The sequence below is a fragment of the Myripristis murdjan genome, chromosome 13 (assembly GCF_902150065.1).
Source record: "Myripristis murdjan chromosome 13, fMyrMur1.1, whole genome shotgun sequence".
NCBI classification, from domain to species: Eukaryota; Metazoa; Chordata; class Actinopteri; order Holocentriformes; family Holocentridae; genus Myripristis; species Myripristis murdjan.
Genome location: NC_043992.1, coordinates 4,835,554 through 4,854,622, shown reverse-complemented (window position 1 = coordinate 4,854,622; position 19,069 = coordinate 4,835,554). Strand labels below are relative to the sequence as shown.

General features: G+C 45.3%; 1 protein-coding gene across 1 annotated transcript in view; it reads left to right on the top strand.

The window, feature by feature from the left end:
• Positions 1 to 13,885: 13,885 nt before the first annotated feature.
• sptbn4b (spectrin, beta, non-erythrocytic 4b) overlaps positions 13,886 to 19,069 on the top strand; it is a 98,712-nt gene continuing 93,528 nt past the window's right edge. The window contains exons 1-3 of the mRNA XM_030066341.1: positions 13,886 to 14,030; positions 14,564 to 14,715; positions 16,166 to 16,339. Coding sequence (XP_029922201.1) covers positions 13,886 to 14,030; positions 14,564 to 14,715; positions 16,166 to 16,339 — 471 coding nt within the window. The remainder of the gene's footprint in view (positions 14,031 to 14,563; positions 14,716 to 16,165; positions 16,340 to 19,069) is intronic.

Sequence of the window (19,069 nt, the reverse complement as noted above, 5' to 3'; positions counted from 1 at the left end):
CAGCAGCTGGACATGTCAGGATCTGGTGGTGTGTGTGCGTGTGTGTGTGTGCAATGGGACTGGCTGTGATTTGGTATCCAACAGTCATACAGGCAGAAACCTGTGTTACAGCACAACAACAGAAGACGGTCACGAGGCAGGAGCCGTGGGATTAAAAGAAAACACTAACAGACTGTAAGAACCCACATGTTGTGTCATCATCAGGGGACTGAAGCCTCGTCCTGGTGGAGGTCGGCCACGTGGGCTGTCCAGTGGACGCTCCGTGTCCTCGTCCAGCCGGATCACCTGGCACCTTGACCTTTTGACTGTTTGACATGTTTATGACCGGCAGCTGTCAGGACACCGACCCAGCCGAGGGAATCAGAGCAGAGGAGCTGTGCTGCTCGTCCGCTGACATGTCATCTGCTGGTTTCTGGAGCGCACGTAGTCTCAGACGACACAACAGTCAGCCTTTGTCGCCGCTCGTTGTTCGATGTTTGGTTTGGTGTGTCTGGGCGTCTCGCGGCAGGTGGTCTAGCTGAGGATCCAGGTGAGCTCAGATCCACCGCTGGCTGCAGCCTCAGCAGGCCAGATGTTGTCTGAACAGGTGGCACAGCCCCGGGTCTCTCTGCTATCACTAACACGTCTGCCTCCCAGCCTCCTGCACATCACTGACTGATGACAGCCAAACTTCAAGTGGCCTTTCCCTTGAAGCTTAATGTATGGTTGGGGTTTTATAGATTAGGATGGACATTATCTACCAGCGTCTCGTCCCAACACGAGCAAACCTTCACACATTTGGTGTAAACAAGCCAACATGCTGTGCTCCTAATTTATCCCCCTCACCTTAACCCTGAGAAACTATATAAAGCACTTTCATGGCTGTTTTAGAAGCAGAATCCCAGAGGGGAAAAAAACACCATTACTTATTTAAAAAGCCCTTCCAAAGTTTTGTTTTTGCCACTGAAGCTGCAGGGGATCCACAGGTACCGGCCTGTTAGCTGCATATGCGACATCAGACAGCAGAAACGCTTTAATGTCCGGAGCACCAGAAACCCATACAGGAGGTTAGTTTGGTGCCGACCCACAGCGAGGACAGCAGCGCCTCACTCTGTGCAGTGTGAGTGTGCAGACAGATGACTTTATGTATGTACAGTATAGGCCCACACATGTATTTTATGCTCGGTGCTCTGTCTGGTAAAACATGGCGGCGAGTGTGCCGACTGACCAGTGGTGCACGCAGAGCCTCAGCGCTTCTGAAGAAACTGACATCCACAGGCTAAATAATTTACCCTGCAGAAGCTCCATTAGACGTCTATATGCTGAAATAGAGGATGACTCAGTTTAATCCGTTTCACCCAGAAATGCAAAAAGTGACCTGATAAATTAACAGGAGATCCTGGTCGTCATGGCTGCCAGTCGACCGCCACGTCCGTCCACTTGATAGCAGAGGTCATGAAGAACTGTCCTGTATTGATGAGGACTGCTGTGTGTGTGTGTGTGTGTGTGTGTGTGTGTGTGTGTGTGTGTGTGTGTGTGTGTGTGTGTGTGTGTGTGTGTGTGTTCAGTACATTGAGGGTCTGGTCCCCAGGGGGAAACAGAGACACAGAGCTGCTGTCACTGACTGATCAACACTGGCAGCTGTCTCTCTCTCACTGTCTGTCTGTCTGTCCATCCATCCATCCATCCATCCATCTATCTATCTATCTATCTATCTATCTATCTATCTATCTATCTATCTTTTCACATCTCATATCTCTTTTCCTTAGGTTAGCCCTTATTGTATATTTTTAGTTTTTAGTCTTTATAGTCTTTATTGTATATATTTAGCCTTTATTCTTTTTTTTTTTTTTTTTTTTTTTTAGTTAACTTTATTGTATGTTTCTACTGTCGCTGCTGGAACACCAGAATTTCCCTGGTTGGGATCAATAAAGTATATCTATCTATCTATCTATCTATCTATCTATCTATCTATCTATCTATCTATCTATCTATCTATCACTGTTCCTTCTCTCTCTCTGTCTCTGTCCCTCTCTCTCTCTCTAACCTGTAAGTCAGTGGAGGAGATCAGTCCGTCAGTCTTCAGTCAGTCTTTGATCTGAGCTATTCTTGGACCATTAGACGGCAGAACAAAATCAGAGATAAGTCAGACAAAAGGACGTGGTTTTGATGCGTGTGGTGTGTTCAGCAGGACAAAGGATCTGTAAGGACGTCATGTTTCTTTGTGCTATTTAGAGTCCGTGTCTGTAGGAACCGAGGATTTGAGATGTCAGGATTTGAGTGGGCGTGCCGTGCAGCTGTTCGCGCGGCCGCCTCCATCTTTACAATGTTTGGTGAATTTCTGCTGAGTCAGTAGTCAGAAAATCCCAGTTTGGGAAGATGGGAGAAGGCAGCGTGTTTAGTTTCAGTGGTTCAGGAAGAAAAAAAAAAAAACAGGCGGAAACATGGACCTGCGAGATTTCATACACACAAAGCAAAAATAACCACCCCCATGCAAGTTTCATTTAACTTTCAGCGTGCACGTTGAGGAGCTGTTGGCGTGGAAAAGCGTGCACGTGGAGGAGCTGCCTGGCTCAAGGGCACGCCGTCATGTGTATCGTAAAGACTCAGCTGCTGGAAGACTGAGGTACTGACAGATCAGAGCGAATGAGAGGGAGGGCCGGGGGCAAGGGAGGGAGCAGAGAGGTGTGTGTGTGTGTGTGTGTGAGACACTTTCATTACTCTGGTGGTGTAATGGTGATTTATAGTGGTAACCAATGGTGACAGCACAGCTGGGGAGAGGAGGCAATAATAACACTGAGTGGTTTGGAGGAGAAAGCATAACGACAGCTACATGCACACACACACACACACACACACACACACACACGCAAGCCTTTAAAACCACGCTGTAGATTGCCATGGATAAAATTAATTGCTTTACAATTATTTAAAAAAAAAAAAACAGAATATATTCACACACACACACACACACACACACACACACAGCGATGGCTGACCTGCACTCACACAGCTTACTCTACCAAAGTGTGTCACCCGGGCGGTCAGATCCGTGAAGTGGCGAGCGGCGGCAGGAGAAGTGACGGAGCGGCGCTGAGTCACACAAACACCGTCCCGCCGCCGGGGGGGACAAACAAAGATGGCTGCCCAGGATGTGGAGCGCTTCTCTTCCCAGAGTGCTGTCCCACAACGCCCAGGTTAGGGTCAGAGCCCACGGAGGGACACACACAAACGGCCGACATGATCCAGATTCTGCTTTTAACCGCAAAGTGCCATCGCTGTGCTTGAGCACTTCCCAGAATTCAGCTGTCCATCAATCCGTGCGGGCGGGACGGTGACTTTGTCTGTCTCCTTGGATTTACTGTTGATGAAGTTTCTCTTTTCTTCTTTTCTTAGCCACGGTGGCGTTCACTGCTCATGCCAGCTGCCCAGCTCTTCTACGGTTTATTACCGATGAACTGGAAAGGAAAAAGCGTCACTTCCTGTGCGGCAGATTATTTTTTTTGTGTGTGTGTTTTATCAGGCAGCGATAGAGAGTCACATAAAAACATTTATTTATATGAAAATAGTGCACATGAGCAGTTTTCCTACATGGTGTGATGAGTATGGAACTGCACCACAGGACCACAGACAGAACCTGGCCAAATGACTGGTGTGTCTGTAAGTCACAGTATATGTGTGTGTGTGTGTGTGTATTTTCCCATTGTATCTGTGGCTTCCTGGGTTTTTGTTCAGTGATTGGAAAAACTACCCATCACCTCACACTATGAAGGAAACCTTTCTTCACAATGTCGACTTCTCTCTCTTAACTACATTTTACTGATAATATTTCTATTCCTTTGGTAAAAAATGTGAAGGCAGGACTTTCACTCGGCTATTTTTCCGTATTAAAATAATTTGTTTGTTTTTTTCCACCGCAGCTGAACGGCAGAAACCATATCCTGAAGTCAAAGTGAAAGGTGAACCATGTCGCCTCACATGGCTGTAACCTCATCTCTGAGCTGAAAAGGCCCAGGCCGAGCATCACAGCCACATGTCATTCAAATCTGGGGAAGAGTGTGTCTCTGTTTTGGGGCGATCTGTGTCCCTGTCAGGTAGTTCCTCCAGCTGCTGTCCTGCAGGACGGTCGGGGGGGTAGCGCTCTCCACTGCTTTCATCTGTGTCCGTTTCCTCTGAATAGCACAGAGATGATCTTCCTCCATAATCAAGACTGAAACCACTTCAGTCTCAGGGCGCTTCGCCTCGGCAGATCACAGGACGTAATATCAATAAATCAAAATAAATACACACGTAGAGACATAATGACCGCAGTCAGAAACCAGTAGTCAGTATGAATGGTCACTGTACTCACCGACTGAATTCACCATCTGAATTTCCGTAATGTGTTTTATGTATTTAAAAGTGTCTGAAGGTAAGCAGCGTGCAGGGGCAGAGGAAAGCACCAACAATAAGCTGCAGATTTTATGCACTCACTGCAAAAACTCAAAATCTTACCAAGATTATATGTCTTGTTTCAAGTCAAAAATGTCTTATTACAAGTCAAAATATCTCATTACACTTAAAATAAGACATGATCGCCTCAGAAGTTAATTGTTTTTAGACAATTGTCTCTTGTTTCAAGTGAAAATTTGCTTGTTTCATTGGCAAAATTTGTTGCTTGTTTCTAGCTAATTTTCACTTATTTCAAGTGAATTTTCACTTTTTCCACTGGCAAATTTTGCCAATGAAACAAGCAAATTGTCTAAAAACAAGTTACTTCTGAGGTGATCATGTCTTATTTTAAGTGTAATGAGATATTTTGACTAGAAATAAGACATTTTGACTTGAAATAAGACAAATAATCTTGGTAAGATTTTGCGTTTTTGCAGTGCTGCTCCAAAATGGACGGAGCAGGTTCAGACAAACAACCCGAGCTTAGGCGGTGACACAAAGCTGAAGGATGCACAATAACACAGATTTGTTTTTCACTTTCATCGCTTTTTTCACGGCTCTAACTGTTTTTTCTGCCGCGGCGTCGCCTCAGAGCCACGCCGCCTCAGAGCCACGCCGCTGCAGGCCTCACACGGGACAGGAGAGCCGCTGCGAGCTGGGACAGGGGCAGTGCAGCAGCAGAAAATAGTTTTGGAAACCAGGTGACTGTACAGAGCGATGAAAGTGAACCTTAAACAGACGTTTGTTGCTGTGCATGTTTCCACACCACGTTTGAGCTCTGTGTGGCGTGTCGGGGTCAGAATCTGAACCGGCACTTTAACTAGCAGCAACGCTCGGTTACATTTGTAGTGCAGCTTTGTGTTTTTCGGTGCAAATCACTGATCACACCTCCAAAGTGGCCACTCAGAGGACAGCAGCATTACTCAGCACTATTTTCCTACTTTCCTTTTGACTCCTGTGGTCCAAAGATGTGCGTTTGACCCGGGCATGTCCTCGCTCTCCTGGCTGCCTCTCTGACAGCAGGGAAGCTGGGCAGGGAGCCGCGCGGCTGATAACGAATCCCCGGGGTCGCTGACGCTCCTCAGCGTCCCAGCAGGAGTGCAGTACATGTTCAAAATGTGGAAGTGAAAAAGGTTGCGTCGTGGTAAAATAGGTCATATAATTATAATAAAAACTGGGGATGCTGGGTCTTTTGGAAAGCTTTGGGGAATCCCAGTCTAGTTAAATCCTATTCAGAGAGGTGTCTTTTTATTTTTAGGTGGGTGATTTTTGCCGTGGCACTCTGTCGCAGCACAGTTTCATCTGGAGGTGTGAGATGATCCCGGTGCTTTTGCATTTACAGGGAGAACACACAACATCTGGGCCACGTTATTATACCGCATTCTGTACAGTTCACCTTCAAAATCCATCTTTAAGTTGTCCTCCGGGTTTAATAGGCCATGTTGCCTGATGTTTTATAAACCACGTGTGTACAGACAGTGGCGAATGATGAAGGCTCCAAAAACACGCTTATGCCTACAGGACAGGAAGTCAGATAGCGCATGTGAGGAGATTAACCCTATAAAGCCTGAACTATGAAAGAATTGGCAGAAAATTCCAATTTTTTGAAATTGAACCCTTTATTTAGTTCTATAACATATATATATATATATATATATAAAAATTCAGAAAATATGTTTCTGATGTATGATATATGATATGTACTTGAAGTGCCAATGGTATGGTCCAGGGTGAACAGGAGAAGTGTCCAAAGGTATACAACAGTATTTTGGTCAAGTGTTGATTAAACTGAAAATGGAATTGAAAATGTGTATCATATATGATACAAATGGCTTTATAGGGCTAAAGCACATATGCCCTATATTTAGTTGAGTGAGTAAATTTTAGTTTGTATCTTCAGGTATTTAGCGGACTGGTACTGAGGGCAGCTTTCCCAGTAGTTCAATTTGAAAGAACCAATTTTTGGCTGGAAATGCAAGTTAAATCAAATTAAATGAATATTTATATATATATATATATATAAAAGGTATTGTACCACGGTTGAAGTATTACTTGTGTTTTCTTTGGAACCTTGACCTTTTCGTCCTCTTGGTCGTGTTGATGTGGGCCGTGTTTGGGGTTCACGCCTCTGTCTCGTTCTGCATCTCTGCTCACACACACGTGGAGGCGGCGGCGTGGCGTGTCGCAGGACGGTGGCGTGGCGTGTCAATTTGAATGAAGTCAATTTGAATGAAATCTTTTTCTTCTTCCATACTGATGTTTAAAAGATGCTGCCGAGAGCCGCTGATGCCTGTAGCTCAGCCTCTGCAGACACACGCCGCCTCAGCGAGCGCCTCCACCTCCTCCGCCTGCACTGGCACCTCCTTTACCTGCACAGCACCAAACACATAGCCGAGTGTGTGTGTGTGTGTGTGTGTGTGTGTGTGTGTATTTTTGGGTGTGATTGTCAGATATAGTGCAGACCCTCCCGCCTGGAGCTGGATGATTCCTCAACAGCTGGGTCTGATTATTAGTACAGAGGCAATAACACACACACACACACACACACACACACACATCAGAGCAGTATTGGGAGCAGTGGGTCTGGCTGATTGAAAGACAGCAGGTGGTCGAGGTTAGGCGAGGATCAGGGCAAGGAGAGCAGAGGACACACACACACACACACACACACACACTGATGAGACGGCTCTGACAGTGGCAGCTTGACTGATGCGGAGCGGCTGTGATGGTGTAGCTGCAGTCCACTGTTGCTTCTGTATGGATATCGTGTGTGTGTGTGTGTGTGTGTTGTGTCGTCTGTCCGTCCACAGACGAGCCTCTGTCTCTCTGAGGGAACGTCTGTCTTCATCAGGGTATCGATCGCTTCTGCAGGTCCGTCTCCGCGCACAGACGACCAACAGGAAGCTGAGAGCGCCACGCATGCAAAGCCAGGGAAACAGCTTAGTTGTGTGAAGAAGGAAAGTCCAGAAGCAGGAAGCAGTTTGGCATCGTCGCTCACTTTGACATGACTTTTAATTTTTATCAAAGTAAAAAAAATTAAAGGCAGAATGAGCAGGATTTGTCGGTTCCTGTTTGTAAACACAGCAGTAAATGTCTCCTTCCTTAGGTAGGCTGATGAGAGCGGAGTGGCGTCATCCTCATCATAATGAGGCGGGACGCCGCCGCCACTTCAACCTCCTCTGAACTCAACCACCGGCTCGTCTTTCCACAGAACAGGAGAAAACGTTGCGTCCGACTTGTGCCGTGGTCACATGATCTGTTTTTTGTGGACATCATGTCATCTGCATCTCAGAGTGTGTGCTCGTCTCTTCAGATTTCATGAGGTGCTGTCCTGAGCGGAGCAGCCTGCAGGGCAGCCACAGGACTTTTTGGGTTTGAGTAAGACGTGCGATCATAAAGACGGCCGCGTTTTTGTTTGTGCTGCTCACTTTTGATTGAAAGCAGCAGCTTCAGGTTGGAGGTTGTCAAAAAGCATTCTGGGCATACACTGCAAAAACTCAAAATCTTACCAAGATTATTTGTCTTATTTCAAGTCAAAAATGTCTTATTCCTAGTCAAAATATCTCATTACACTTAAAATAAGACATGATCACCTCAGAAGTAACTTGTTTTTAGACAATTGTCTCTTGTTTCAAGTGAAAATTTGCTTGAAACAAAGTGAAAATTTGCTTGTTTCATTGGCAAAATTTGTTGCTTGTTTCTAGCTAATTTTCACTTATTTCAAGTGAATTTTCACTTTTTCCACTGGCAAATTTTGCCAATGAAACAAGCAAATTTTCACTTGTTTCAAGTGAATTTTCACTTGAAACAAGTGAAAAATATATTATATATTATATAAAATATTTTAAGTGTAATGAGATATTTTTACTAGAAATAAGACATTTTTGAGTTGAAATAAGACAAATAATCTTGGTAAGATTTTGCGTTTTTGCAGTGTAGGCGGTTCTAGGGGGTGGCAGCTGCCACCCTAGAAAAATGCCTTGCCACCCTAGTTGCCACCCCAATTTCAGACAATTTATTTATTTATTTTTTAATTGTGGCTGTTCGGAAACTCACTGTTATGAGACTCAAATGTCCGAGTGCAAGTAAATGCAGCAAAAGATGACACTCCCACTATTTAATGGGTTGATAAATAAATAAATAAATAAATAAATATTTCTAATGCCACCTTTTGGTTTTCTATTCAATGCTTTACTCATGTACCACAATAATAGAATGTTTTTGAGTTAAAATATCCTCATTTGGGGGTTTTCCAAGCAAATACTGATATATGTGATCGTTTGGTATTAAATCAGCATATATATTTCTGCAACCCCTTAAAGTCTCCATGCCACCCTCTTGCCACCCCATGAATATTTGTCTAGATCCGCCCCTGATTCTGGGAAATGTAGATCACGACCTGAAGCTGAATTAAATGAAGCAGGTTGGTGGAACGTGGACTCACCAATCAGTTCATCACAAAATAACCTGGTACAGCTAATGGAGCCCAAACGTGTCAGTCCAGCAGCTGGAGGCTCATAAAGCTGTCTGCTTGATGTTCTACACTGTGGAGGCTTTCTGAGCCTCTACTGATGCAGCTGAGATGAGCCTGTTTCTCCTGGCTCCTGTGTAGAAAACAGAGACCGGACTCGTGCAGCAGCTCAAGCAGGATGTTCCCTCCACGCTGCTGCAGGCGGGGGGCTCGGGCTTCGTTTCGGCGCTCCGTCCTCCTCATCGGGACAGGAAGCGTAACGCTCGCCGGGTTCCGCCTCGGGCCGAGCGGCGCAGTGCTGCCCTTCTCCTCTGCACGCTGACATTTTACTCTGCGCTGCTCTCCAGTGGTTCAGACACCAGCCTGGACTTCTGTTGCAAGGGGGAAGGGTGTGTGTTTGTGTGTGTGTGTGTGTGTGTGTGTGTGTGTGTGTGTGCATAGAAAAGGTTAAGGCAGAGAAAGATAGACTAGTCATGAAGCCTCCTAAACCTTTTTGTGGCAGCCTCATTTACACATCCACTTTTCATCGTTAACATGGGATTTTTGATATTAATCCCATAAACCCGTAATCCTCAGATCCAGTCTGGATTAATTGAAACCTGGATGTTAAATCCCAATTCCAATGTAAACACACACACACACACACACACTCACAGGGTTAGCGCACACACAAACACAGGATTCCAGCCTGCAGTCTTTTTCTGTGGCACAAACTGTGTTTCTGTCTTACTGCTGCTTGTGACTGATAGCTATCAGCTACCATTGTGTGATTTTTGTTGTGTGTGTGTGTGTGTGTGTGTGTGTGTGTGTGTGTATATGTGTGTGGGGGGGGGGTGGCAGAGCGAAGCTGTGGGGGAAGGGCCAGGAGTAGAGGAGGGGGACCGGGGCTGAGAAAAAGGGATTTGAAAGGACGAGGGAGGGACACATTTTTCATGCAGTGTCATCCTGTGAGGCACTGCACACACACACACACACACACACACACACACACAATGTTTCAGCTCTAAAATTCACACCAGCTGTCTACCGAGTTTAGTCCTCCGAGCCTGAAAATACACAACATAAAATAAAACAAAAAATAATAGATTATCATTACAAATAAGTTAAAAATAAAACTAAAAATAAATAATTGAATTAATTAAAATGCAAATGAAATATAGTTTGTTTGCACCGACAAACTAATAAATAAATAAATAATGTCTTAGAAGATGGAAAACTAATGACAGCAAATTTCACTCATTATGTTTTTGGGAGTCCTCAGCGTCCACGAGGATTATCCTGACATCAAATCCTCCGCCTGCGCTACATTTTGTCCCTGGGGCCTCTGTGCCCTTAAGCCCAGCAAGGTTAGCGGTTCAATTCCCACCGGGAGCAACCGTCCATACAAAAAGCACGAGCTCTGTAATGAAAGCATCCGCATATTTTATGTTGTGTGAGCGCATCTGCTCTGTAGCAGCTCCGCTACATTCATAACCACGGAGCATCTGTGTGTGTGTGTGTGTGTGTGTGTGTGTGTGTGTGTGTGTCTGTAGGGGGGAGGGGCTAGGAAGAGATTCACCTGGACTCACCTGGCCAGCCGCTGTTGTGTCAGGTGTTTTGAAGGTGTTTCAGGTGTTGCCTGCTCTGGTCGAACACATATTGATGACTGCATATCATGCATCTCTCTATGTATCTAATCTGTACTCTGGTTTATGTTTTATGTTTTTTTTTTTTTTTGTTTTGTTTTGTTTTTTCTTTGTCCTTTTGATGTTTCTTTCTCTCTTTGTTTGTGTTGATGTTTTGTCTCTTTTTCTCTAACCCCATTGTATATTGTACGTTGTAATTCTTCCATGGCAGCCATTTGTTACCGTGCACTTCAGTGCAATGTGGAGATGAGCCTGCAGAGAGCTGTAGCGCGCCTCACAGAGTTAATGCACCACAGCACATGGACATCATGGAGGAGCGAGCGTGTGCGTGGCTTCTTTCTGCTTTAACATGTATGTTCCTCAGAAACCTGCACAAAAGAACGTCAATTAGACGGAAACAATAATGGAAATCAGTTAGACACAGACAGCAGTAAATAGGCTGTAAGTGTAAATGGCACTGATGTTCTCCTTTAAGATTTAATTTTAGCTGCTATCGGCTTCAAAGAGAAGGAAAAAATAAGTTGTTTTTGGTATCAAATAGATGACTCAGCACTTGTGACTGTCAGGTTTTCGTGTTTCCACCGTGACAAAGGGCCTCACAGGACGTGAGGCTGCATCTGATCTGGTATCAAAAAAAAAAATGGAATTGACTCCTAATCTTGCCAATATCATTTTGATGTTTTGAAGGACTCGGTTTCCACTTTGCGCCCTCTCCTGTGTGATCGCTCGGCCGAGCTGTTTTAAAAAATTGAAAACAGGACTATTTTTATCGCCTTGTTTTCAGCTACCTGTCACTGGGAGAGACAGGAGGGGCGAGAGAGCCGGATCACTTCCCCAGTCGAGCTCTTTGAGTCCTCGGCGAGAGTCTCTACTGTAAAGCGCTGTGATGCCAGGCTGGGACAGGCAGCGTGTCTGTCATGGAGGCGATAGTCTTGTGTTTTGTGCTGTGGGAGCGTCCGGAGTCATGTGTGTGTGTGGACGGTGACGTGCTTGGCATGAAACGGGTTAACACGTGTCCAATGAGACGTGTGAAGTCACCGAGAGTTTAATGACGCAGTGTGAAAAAAAAAAAAAAAAACCTAACCCTGTGGGGAAGAGTCTGAAGGTCGGAATATACAGTAACATGTGGTGGCACCTGCCTTCATCTGACTGATGCACCTCAGCACACACACACACACACGTGCATGTGTACCTGTGTGGGTGTGTGTGTGTGACAGGATTCCTGCGGGGCTTGAAAATCTGAAAGTTTTTCGATTTGAGAAAAATAAAATAATGATCCTTGGAAAGTAGTCCTTAGGAAAACCACATGATGTCTGTCGTACGGAGGCACCAGCAGGGGAAAGGAAGGGGTTCCTCAGGTGTGCTGCTCGTTTGAATCGCTGATATTCACAGAGCAAAACCTCGCAACTCCTTCAGTGTGTGTGCTCATGCATGTCTCTGTGTGTGTGTGTGTTCATTCATGCATCTAAAATATGGACCAAAATGAAACCTGCTCAAAGCCCTTTAAAGACTATCAACAATCCTGAAAGTCACCTGAGACTTTTGTCCCGCTAACTAACTAACTAACCCAGCAGCAGGTCTCTGGGCTTTTCAGCTCTTTGTCAGCCCCTTGTCTCTCCACACTCATCCACAGCTCCTCTCAAACATCAGATCCTGCAGGTAAACGTCTCCAAATTTCACATCAGTCACACAGCCGCTTCTCCCCACTGTGATCAGCCCTGCGGCGACAGAATCACTGCAAAAACTCAAAATCTTACCAAGATTATTTGTCTTATTTCAAGTCAAAAATGTCTTATTACTAGTCAAAATATCTCATTACACTTAAAATAAGACATGATCACCTCAGAAGTAACTTGTTTTTAGACAATTGTCTCTTGTTTCAAGTGAAAATTTGCTTGTTTCATTGGCAAAATTTGTTTCTTGTTTCTAGCTAATTTTCACTTATTTCAAGTGAATTTTCACTTTTTCCACTGGCAAATTTTGCCAATGAAACAAGCAAATTTTCACTTGTTTCAAGTGAATTTTCACTTGAAACAAGTGAAAATTGTCTAAAAACAATTTACTTCTGAGGTGATCATGTCTTATTTTAAGTGTAATGAGATATTTTGACTAGAAATAAGACAGTTTTACTTGAAATAAGACAAATAATCTTGGTAAGATTTTGTGTTTTTGCAGTGTTGTCAGCCCCTTGTCTCTCCACGCTCATCCACAACTCCTCTCAAACATCAGATCCTGCAGGTAAACGCCTCCAAATTTCACATCAGTCACACAGCCGCTTCTCCCCACTGTGATCAGCCCTGCGGCGACAGAAGAAGTTCATTCAAAGCAGCTCATCCGGCTGCGGCCGCCGGTCTGCAGCGTCACAACATTTTCTAATCGGAGCTCAGAGACAAAATAATCCAACAAAAGCCTCGTGAGAGTGACATGGATCTGTCATTTCCGTCCCATTCTTTCACCCTGACTAGTTTTGTATATGCAATTTGCCATGAAGCAAGAGGCAGGCAAGCAGTGGAGTTTGAACCTCGGCGCCCTCTAGTGGTCACATCCGTACGTAGCGCAGCGTTAACACCTGCCAAGCGCCAGAAGTGGGTAACAATTGGCTTCAGCCGATGAATAAACTGGGAGTCTGACTCATTTTCAAACTGCAGTTAAAGCCCAGCTGTGACCGCTGAGGTTTTTTGACCTTCGCTGTCCGCTGTCAAAATCTTGACATGACGATGTTAATAAATAAAAGTCGCCAACTAACGAAAAAGTTGGTGTTCTGTTGCTCGTTCTGTCAGGATTTTCCAGTCAGTGGAAAATAAACCACTCAATGATCTATGTTCAGTATATTTTTTTTAATCAGGTAATCACCTGATGCACAAACGCAGTAACACGTCTCCAGCATTAAGACAGCAAAACAGACAGACGGCATGATGCAGCTTTTTGGCCGCTAAAAAATATCTGTCTGTTAAAATGGTTCGCTATACCTCCCTCACCTTGTGGGTGCATATATGACAATTATATCACACTGTTTGTGTGTGTGTGTGTGTGTGTGTGTGTGTGTGTGTGTGTGTGTGTGTGTGTACTAGGTATTACTAATGTTGTGGGGACATAAATCTGTTTACACAGTCACGTTGTGGGGACTTGCCTCCCTTATGGGGACAAAAAGCAAGTCCCCATAAGGGAGCACCATTAATTTTAGGGTGAAGACTTGATTTAAAGCTAAGATAACTTTAGGGTTAGGTTACGGTTAGGGTTAGGGTTAGGCAGGTAATGGTTAGGGTTAAGGTTAGGATAAATCTCCAAGAAATGAATGTAAGTCAATGTAATGTCCTCTGAAGTGATGGAAACACGTCTGTGTGTGTGTGTGTGTGTGTGTTGCAGGGTGTCGGGCGCGATGGCCAATGCCTCCCCAGACCTGGACAACGCCGATGCCCAGCGCCAGCTCAACAACAACAACCGACCAATCAGCTCAGGCCTCTGGGAGACGGAGTGCACCAGCGCCAAGCTGTTCGAGTGCTCCCGCATCAAGGCCCTGGCAGGTCAGAGGCCTCACACACACACACACACACACACACACTTAGATCAAGGCCATGCCAGGTTCAACACTAGAAACTGCTGCTGTTTTGAGTTTTACTTTTGAAATAGCTCATCTTTCAAATTGTCTCTCCATGACATCAAGACAAATTTTCAGACGAATCAGTGCTGTTTTCAAAATCATGTCAGGAAATATCAGTCTCCATTGTTACACGCCTTTCTATTGATGTCTTGTTGGGTCTTAAAAACCCAAATCCAGTGATATTTCTCCAGTTAAAATGATTTGACTAAAACAGCAGCACCTTTCCAAAAACTTATGAAGAAGTCACATTCATGGGAGGAGAGCGACCTAACAGGAAACCACCAGTGTTTTCAGAAATGCTGTTCACTGTCTCGCGTTATAGAGATGAATGTCTTTTGAACGATCTTATTCTGTCCTGAGCGACAGCACAGCCGTCCCCTCAAAGTGCTCTGTCAGGATAATGTGAGTTTGTCATGAGGCCACAGCGAGCCCCTGTGCTGTGTGTCCCGGCTGCAGATGAGCGCGATGCGGTGCAGAAGAAGACCTTCACCAAGTGGGTCAACTCCCACCTGGCCAGGGTGTCCTGTCGCATCGCCGACCTCTACAACGACCTGAGGGATGGATACATGCTCACCAGGCTGCTGGAGGTGCTCAGCGGAGAGCTGCTGGTGCGCGCGCACACACACACACACACACACACACACACACACACACACACACACACACACACACACACACACACACACACACATACACACTATAGAAATCAGAGAAGAACCAGAAGCAGCAAAGCCATTTGCTACTGTGGTCGTACAGTTTTTGGGTTGTCCGTCTGTCCAGTTCATATCTCAGGAGCACTAAACCTAACCCTAACCGTGAGGATTTCTTCAAATTTCTCATAAACGTCCACTTGAACTCAAGACTTTGATGGCCAAAGGTCAAAGGTCAAGCTGACTTTGACCTCACAAAACCAAATAATCATGTCAACGTTTGACACAAATGTCTGCTGGGATAAAATGATGAAGTGATGACATTTTATATCTAAAAGGTCAAAGGTCAAGCTCAGTGTGACCGCGGACCACTTTGATGGTGTGTGCTGATGGGTCCTGCCGGAAAAACACTGGTAGGATTATGGGAAACAACATTAACACAGGAGCACAAACAGGAATGGAAACATACCCTCCTCTCATACTGGCCTTCAAAGTAAAAGCCCCTGCCAGCTGTAGTGTCTTGCAGTGAATCACACCTCTGTTTTTGTTTTTTGTTTTTTAATCTGAATTGTAGATTAGAATGGATACCAGTGTAAGCCTGACGTTATCATGGAGGTTTAGGCTGAATGCAACTTTTGGCTCCATTTTTTTCACCCAGTTTTTTGAAACTGAGTGAGACTGACACCTCTAGTCTAACAGCACAGATACATGACTCACTGTGATCAGTGTATTCCCTCACAGAAATTACATTCTGGCCCTCCTTACTTCTCGCTCTTTCTTTGTATGTAAAAATGTGGTTGGTTGATGTGATGTCTTGCCCTGCGTTCCAAATCGCATACTCATACTTTTTACTTTTAGTATGTACTTTTAGTAGTATGCCCTTACAAAGTATGTAGTTTAGTATGAAATATGCATGCTAATTCTTTTTCCCCCTACTAAATAGTATGGTAGTATGAGTAATGGAACGCAGGGCTAGTGTCATTTCCACAAACACACGGGCCTCAGGATCCAGACTGCAGTCCAAACCTCAGCTCACAGGAGCTCCTGACTCCTCCCTCTGCTCCTCCCCCGGCTCCTCCCCCTGCTCCTCCCCTTGCCCCTCCCCCCTGCTCCTCCTATGTGGTTTACTGACAACAAACATTTTGGGGCATTCTTTTTTCCATCTGCATTTCTCTGCCACCAAAAGCTGCCAGAAACTCTGTCTGGTTGAACAGCGGCCTCTTCCTGTTTTCATCTGCCATAAAGCGGTGTGGTTGGGATTGATGGCAGTCTGGTTTTTATTAAAGTCAAACTCAAACTGATATCACTGAGGTAATGATTTATTGATTTTAAAATGCTACACATGGCACCTCTGTTGATACAACCTTCTTCCTGCACCTCTCTCCGTCTCTGGGTTTATGTGATTAAGCCGAGGCCGACGCGCGGCCGCATGCGGATCCACTGTCTGGAGAACGTGGACAAGGCGCTGCAGTTCCTCAAGGAGCAGCGGGTTCACCTGGAGAACGTCGGCTCCCATGACATTGTTGATGGAAACCACCGCCTCACGCTGGGCCTCATCTGGACCATCATCCTACGCTTCCAGGTACTCACACACACACACACACACACACACACACACACTGGTAAACCATACAGGTATTGGAAACACCTCTGTGAAGTACTCTACATTAAGTCCCCGGTCCGTCTGGCAGTCCGAACCCACCGAGCGGCACCGCGGTCAAACTTGGACTGATCACAGAGACTGTGTGGTGGTCAGGAGGTCTGGCCAAACTCACATATCATAGACTTTATATAAGTGAGGTGATCAAACACCATTGCCATGATAGACTGGTTGTTACACCACCATTTTGACTGGGAGAGCCCCCTCTCAACTGTTAACTGATAAACTGACAAAGGAATAGTCCAACTTTTTGGACAAAATACCCTTTCAGACTTCCTCTGTCTGGGACAAGATGTTGGACAGCATTTTCACCTCTGTATGTCCAGTGGTTTGGCTCACATGGGTCTTGGAATTAAAAAAACAAAAAAAACAAATGACAGTGCGTTTAGGAGAACTTAATCTGTGCCAAGATCTCAAAATCCCAAGACGTGTATTTCAAATCCACAGAGTGGCTGGAAGGTTTATTTTTTCACTTTGACAGAGCCAGGCTAACGACTTCCATAGACTTCAAGTCTTTATGCTAAGCTAACAGGAAATGCTAGCCATAGGAACTGAACCACTGGACGTCCAGAGGCTATGCCAAAAACATCTGCCACAAAATGCACTGTTAGATTAGATTAGATTAGATTAGATTAGATTCTCCTTTGATTCTTCATTCTTGTTGTGAAAGATGCAGATAATGGCATCTTGCTCTGATTCTGAAAGGTTGCACGAGGCTTTTGGTATCAGCTTTTATTATGAGCACGAGGGAAGCATATCAGATTGCAGGATTGTATTAGCACATCTGTGGAACGTGACGGTATCTGAGGACAAGAGAGAAACCCTTGTGGGTTGATGTTTTGAGCGGTTGTTTGGCGGCAGCGGCGGCGGCTGTGGGAGCCCCGGCTCTGAATCTGATCTCTGCATCATGGAGCTGCTCTCCGTGTTCTCACCCAGAGATGTCATTTCCATCAGTTCAGGATCAGCTGCGTCCGCATCATCGAGTGCGACGGCGATGGCGGCGTTTGGCGGCTAAAGCCTGAATATCACTCAGTGTTCAGCAGCTGCTCTCGAGTCTGATCCTCAACAAGGACACAAACACACACCTCTGCCATTTCCCTCTCTCTTTCAAACACACTTTATCTATCTATCTATCTGTCTATCTATCTATCTGTCTATCTATCTGTCTATCTATTACTTTGTCTTGTACAGGTTTGCAAATATGCTGACATGCATATACTAGCTCAGAAACTGTCTCTCTCTTTCTCTCACACACACACACACACACTTGCAGGCCTTAGCAGCAGTGATACAGGATCTGTGCCTGCCATGTAAGTGCAGCAGCAGCCGAGGGCTTTGCTTTATTCCGCTCCAGTGCTACAGCGCGGCCTCGGCACGAAACGCTTGTGTAGCATTATTCAGAGCCCTGTGTAAGGTTCACGGTGCAGAGTCGCCTAATAGCTGCCTCCTGGGACTCAGCGCTGTCATGCTACGGCCGAGCGGCCTGCCACAACGCACATTTTAGCAGCACCGCTGGAGGGACGAGCTGCTCCCTTTTGGAGGCTATGATACGCGCGGTGGCTATCAGCCGGCTAGGGGATGTGGTCGTCTCAGTGGGCGTGGCGAGGCTGAATGTGCTGTATGTTCTCCACGCTGGTTATGCTGTATGTGCTGTGGATTATTGTTTTGTGCTGCCCTTGCAAAGTGAGCTTCCCTTGGGACAATCCAAGATGGTGAATCAGAGTTACATGCTAGTAATCACAGTGACAGTTTGGCTCTCTGGGACCGCACCTGTGGCCCCTGTGGCCCCTCAGTGTGATGTGTTTCACACTGAGAAAAGTTTTGCAGCTTCACTGTTTTTCTTAGAGCCAGAGGGAGGTTTGCCTCGTGCTCTCACAGTCTCACACAGACTCAGCTGGACCGACATGTCTTCCTCATGTCTTCCTTATGTACTCTGCATGTCTGCATGTCTGAGCATTAAAACTCTGCCTACATCTGACCTACATCGCTTTTGTGACACTGAGGAATATCAGTGTAAAATGAAAATTGTTATCATTCATCCTGGCTCACATATGGATTTTAACAGCATAAGCAGTGTAACCTAAACATGACAACATGTGTGTAGCTGAGGCTGGACTGTTTGGTGCTGCACGGCAACGTGTCAGCTCAACGTGAGCTCTGCCGTCCTCAGCTGGCCTGATCCAAAGTGCTGCCAGTCCGTGTGTGTGTGTGTGTGTGTGTGTGTGTGTGTGTGTGAATGAAACAGTGGTGGTTACATGGTATCGTACATGTACAGTTATGTGGTGGCTGATAAAAACAAGACAGAGTAAACTTGATCTTAAGTCTCTGATCTTAAGACCAACAACCACTAATATAAACATCAATTCAATTTCTGAAAAGCATTAATTTACATCTAATCCTATATGATGTATAGGCCCATTATGAATTTGCACTGAAAAACATCAATGTTGGATTAAAAAGGTGGTTAAAAAGCAACTTTGTAAGTAAACAGGACTAGGTCATGGTGTATGACTGCCACTATAGATAACAAGCAGATATATTTGTGTGATTACACTGAAAAAGTGGCTTGACCTCTTTGAGGTTGACCAGCAGAGCTGGACAGCAGTTTTCAAGCCCTGATCATTTACACTGTTAAATAATGCTGATTTAGTT